Below are 4,753 nucleotides of genomic sequence, written 5' to 3'. Positions count from 1 at the left end.
CATTCAAAACAGACGACTGGCCCTTGCCGGTCATGTGGTACGCCATGAAGAGATGGCCGCCAAAGTGCTTCTCTAGCAACCGGATGTAAAAAGAAGGAGGGGGCGACCGTGCCTAACGCTAAAGAAACTGATCGAGGAGGAGTCATCTCGTGGAGTGACATTGTGAATGGCACCTCGAAGAAAGAAGATGACCTGAACTGAACTGAAACACTGCTGACCTACTCCCAGCCAACCACCGGTCAGCCATGACCGAACCTCCCGTCCACACCTGAAACATTTCAAAACCTGCGGCTGCAAGGGACATGCACCCGAACAGTAGCTGGCCTCGCTAAACATCAGGCGACCCTTTGTTTCACTTGACACTGTAAGGATTTTGAACACTGAAAAAAATACTATTTTCCTTCACTTAATACCTTTGACCTAGTGTTGACGTCACACTTCAAAGAAGCCACGTGACAAGCTTCACTGGGTCAGTCTACTGAGGAAGACCAGAGTGACTGGTCAAAGCTCTAGGTGAGATAATTTTTTTGCGTTGGACCAAAAGTTTTAACTTAAAACAACCAACCGACCCTGTTCCCGACCTACTCCCAACCACTCCCAACTGGTAAATTGTTATTTTTCCCTGCTGGGTTTTGGTGGCACGCAATCAGGAAAACAGCGCAGCCAGAAATCCACAATAACATCTTCTTTGAGATCATTTAGAATGCACAGACTAATAAACCCAAACATAGGACTGTCTTGCGTCGTTATACATGGTTGTCGCAAATCTTCACGAGCATGTCATGACAAGACAAAGCTAGCAACCTTCTTCACCTCATGGTTTTCCTTCCACACGACATGTTGACCCCTATACTTCTGACGTTCTGTTGGGAAACAGTTTGGGCCTTCCTACTCTGCTCGGTACCGGAGGAGGGACGTCTTCCTCAGAGGAAGGGGGTGAGTACTTCCCCCTGATGTTCAATTCGAAAGGACCATCCGTACCTTCTTTCTTCAGGTGTCGCCGGCGCCTTGACTCGATAGGCGGGGTTGTGCCGGACCGGTAGAGAATACCAGCACGGGGCACGGAGGCGGTGAGAGAATGGTGACGTTGCCCAGTTGGTTCTGAAGACTCCGTTCGGTACAAGTTTCTGTCATCAAGCCCGGGGCGTCTGTGGTGATGACGATTCTGCCTCCTCAGTTGTGACTGACGCTGCGTTTCGACGCCGATGCAGGTGACGCGATTTTGACGACGCATGTCCCTGCCCCGAACGGGTCGGTGCCGGCCGTACAGCTTCCCAGCGTCAAGGCGGTGGTGGTTTCCATCTTCGGAGTAGGCGGCGCTTTGGTCACTTTGGAGAGGTCCCCGCATCTTGTCGAGATCTTCGTCCTTAATTTCATCGTAGTCGTGCTGAAAGGAATGCCTCTTGGGCCGACTCTCGCTGCCGCTTGGAGACACTCGTGGACGCGGGAGGTTTCCTCCGATGACGTCTTCAGTCAGGTCAACCCTGCTTATGAATAGCAAAGTTATTTCTATCACAATTATTTGTTTTTCAAGCCAACGTTTCGATGACCTTCTGTCATCTTCATCAGGGCAATACTGACTGGTTTACTGTGCACTGACACTATATGTTGCTTGGTGCATAGTGCACTAAAGGTGTTACATAGTTCATAGTGCACTTCAGCTAGTTTTGTCTGTTTACAATGCGTTCCGGAACGTAGTGTAATTGTGACATACATACTAGGCATTGTTACATCATAGGGAAATATGCGGTTCCAAATGTATAGTGTTTCTATATATATAATATAAGATTTGTTAACTGACAATACTGAGCTATCACAGTCCCAAATAGAAATTATTATTAAAAGTCTTGTTACATGTGTATTGTTACGAATCATAATAGTTACAAACAATAAGAAAACCAATGTCAGTTATTACCTGCTTATGTTTGTGACCGGCATGCCTGAAAGCGCGCACAGAGCCGGGCCGGCCGCCATTTTGTCCAGCAAAGCCTGTCGTTTCTTCTTGCAGCGTTTGAAGCATTGCACAACGGAGAAGACGAGCAAAAGTGCCAGGATGACACCAAGGATGGCGGAGGCCGGTGCTGCAAGGGAATGAAAATGTGATTATTTAAGGATCCTTTTCGAATCAGTTTGTCAAATAAGCTGTAAAAAGACATTGAGATAAGGAATGTACTGTTATTCAAAAATCAAACCAAAAAAAATGGAAGCTTGGTATGTGTGCACTAACAAGGCAATCAATGTCAGATAGAAAAATGTCAATTTCTTTCAGTACATGTTCAACAAGTCAAGCAATTTATAACATACTAATTTATGGCTTACGTCCACTGAAACTGAGAAATAAGACTCACTTTTCCAAACAATGTCAAAGGGAAACTTGTAGTAACTGGCGGTGGTTCGGTCCAAGCTATAAGCAGTTGGGGTTGGGTGTTCTGTAGCTTTCCTCTCCTCGTTAACCTCTGTTCCCGTAGACACTGACGTGTTGTCGGCAAACGTGCCTGGTGGTGGACTTGCTGGGGCGTTGGGAGGTCTGGCTGTGGGTAGTTGAATGTCTCTCAAAAGTTTCCCATTTCTACACCTACCGAAGACAGAAGAAAAATGTCCAGACTATGCATGATGTACTAAATGACTAATAAACTGGTGGACGTCCCAACTACTAAGTACCTAATACCAGCCCAGAAGAGAACAAGAAATAGCCATGCCTTCAAGTAACAGAGTTATCAACCAAGAATTGAGGTGTTCAAGAATTCATTCTTTCCTAGAACTATTGCAGAGTGGAACTCACTGTCACCAAGTACAGTAGGGGCATTGTCAATAGATAGCTTTAAACAAAGTCTAGAGCTAGAAGTTCAAGGGTTAGGTGTAACAAGTCGATCGGTGTAATATAGCCAGCTGCCGCCGCGCCGCGTTTGATGTTTGATGTTTTATTAGATATCCATTAGATTAGATAACAAATCTAATCTATTCTTCCTGGATTCATAAAACAGTACACAAATGTAATACAAATTAAGGCACATAACATAACATAACATAACATAACATAACATAACATAACATAACATAACATAACATAACATAACATAACATAACACTTGCATACATTAGAATACAACTAGCATAAAATTACAAACAAAGCAATAATCAATATATAACAACTACAAAGCAGCACGACATTACCAGATCGCTTTTGGGAGGTCAGAGGTCGCATACAATGATAATATATTCAGCTTCTTGCTTGTGCCAGTACCTTACCACCAGTGCTTTAAGGGTTTGTATGTATCAGTCTTGTGAGTTATCATGTCGTTTATGATGTTCTTGAATAGTGTTGGTGTGGCTGACCTGGCATGTGGCGCCGCGTGGCTGCGAAGCTGGTGTGTTACGCCGAAAAGCGGTTATACCGGCTATAAAGATGCAAATACCTTAGTTGGACTCGTGGTCTCAGGTGACAGATAATGCCCTCCTTCTCTAGAGAGTCGAGGATGACCAGAACGCCACTCGGATGGAAATTGCAGTTTGACATCATGCACATCTTGACCTGTTTTGCATTCTTGTTCACGCAGCCCTCCTCACGGTGATTCCACACACACTGTCGTAAACGGACGATCCAGTAAACCTCGTCATCGCAGTGGAAAGAGTTTCCCCATATCCGAAAGTAGAAGATGTTTTGATGTGGCGTCACACCGCTCAGGAAGGTTTCTGGAAAAGTGGCGATGCGATTGTTCTGAAGCGAAAGGTGAGTCAGGGATCGAGGAAAGTCGACGCGGGCATCGACTTTTGAAAGTTTGTTGTTATTCAACGCCAACCTGGTGAGATTAGGCGTGCTGCTGAGGGACGACCACGAAAAATCTTTCAAACCATTCCGAGACAAATCCAGATTAGTCAGTCGGGGCATGGCCGGTAGTGATGTCACCTCTCTAATGTCATTAAAACTAAGCACGAGGTTGGACAATGTGCCGAATGTTAGATTGTTGGGTATGGACTTCAATTTTGATGCAAACTGTTTTCCGGAGCAAGACCCATCCGTCCAGCATGTTTTAGCTGAGTTTGTTGATGCCAAACGGAGAAACAGGGTAATAGAAAAGACGAGAAACATGTCTGCTCTGGTCATGGAGTTTTGAATTACATTTAACTTTTAACTAAAACGTGTTTTTTTTTGTGAGTACAAACTTTGAACTGTGATAAACTCGTAGTTACAGAAATGGTAAGATGATGTAGACGCACCTGCATGACAAATAAGAGAATGATTCTTAATATTGTTAAGACATATTCCCAGCATTATATATATATATATATACAGTGCACAAAATGACAGCTTATGCAATTTATAGAATAGAGATCATACATTCCATTCTAGCATTTTTTCTACATAAACTACCCAAATGACGTCCTGATTTGAATAATATATGTTTGTGATGTTAACCTTGACTTAACTTTCAAACACCCCAAGTATGGCATTCCATTTCCATTATGGATTTATAGCATTTTCTCATTAATCATGCAGATTAGGTATGGATTTACATAATGGCTATCTGCTGATGTTCCTCATTAATTGTACAAAATAGATCCAATTTACGTAATTGTCATCTAATGACGTCAAGCATCAGTTGAGCTATCAACATAATTGTCATAATTCACGACGATCCGTCAACCTCTTTAGTTATCCTCCTTCACATATGTTTAAACAAACGCTCTTGCACCTTTCCACTTCTTAAAAAATCATGACATGAACCTGGCACTTCGCAAAGAATTATTTTAC

At 43.4% G+C, this 4,753-nt stretch overlaps 1 protein-coding gene across 1 annotated transcript; it reads right to left on the bottom strand.

The window, feature by feature from the left end:
• Positions 1-680: 680 nt before the first annotated feature.
• LOC109478435 lies at positions 681-4,127 on the bottom strand. Its single transcript, XM_019779967.1, has 4 exons — positions 3,417-4,127; positions 2,349-2,575; positions 1,916-2,081; positions 681-1,484 (listed from the first exon to the last, which is right to left on the bottom strand). Exons 1-4 carry the CDS (start codon positions 4,103-4,105, stop codon positions 848-850), a joined length of 1,719 nt encoding a protein of 572 aa, XP_019635526.1. The 5' UTR covers positions 4,106-4,127; the 3' UTR covers positions 681-847.
• Between the last annotated feature and the right edge of the window lie 626 nt (positions 4,128-4,753).

Source organism: Branchiostoma belcheri, unplaced genomic scaffold (assembly GCF_001625305.1).
Source record: "Branchiostoma belcheri isolate BF01 breed outbred unplaced genomic scaffold, Haploidv18h27 scaffold44, whole genome shotgun sequence".
Taxonomy (NCBI): domain Eukaryota; kingdom Metazoa; phylum Chordata; class Leptocardii; order Amphioxiformes; family Branchiostomatidae; genus Branchiostoma; species Branchiostoma belcheri.
The sequence above is the reverse complement of the archived record's forward strand: the minus strand, read 5'-3'. Positions and strand labels throughout refer to the sequence as shown.

Bases quoted from the DNA above. Each gene is read 5' to 3' on its own strand.
- LOC109478435 (XM_019779967.1), bottom strand. From the start codon at position 4,105: ATGACCAGAGCAGACATGTTTCTCGTCTTTTCTATTACCCTGTTTCTC. The intron at 2,082-2,348 runs GTGAGTCTTATT...ATTCCCTTGCAG, and splicing joins CTTTGACATTGTTTGGAAAA to CACCGGCCTCCGCCATCCTT. The intron at 1,485-1,915 runs GTAATAACTGAC...ATTCATAAGCAG, and splicing joins CCGGTCACAAACATAAGCAG to GGTTGACCTGACTGAAGACG.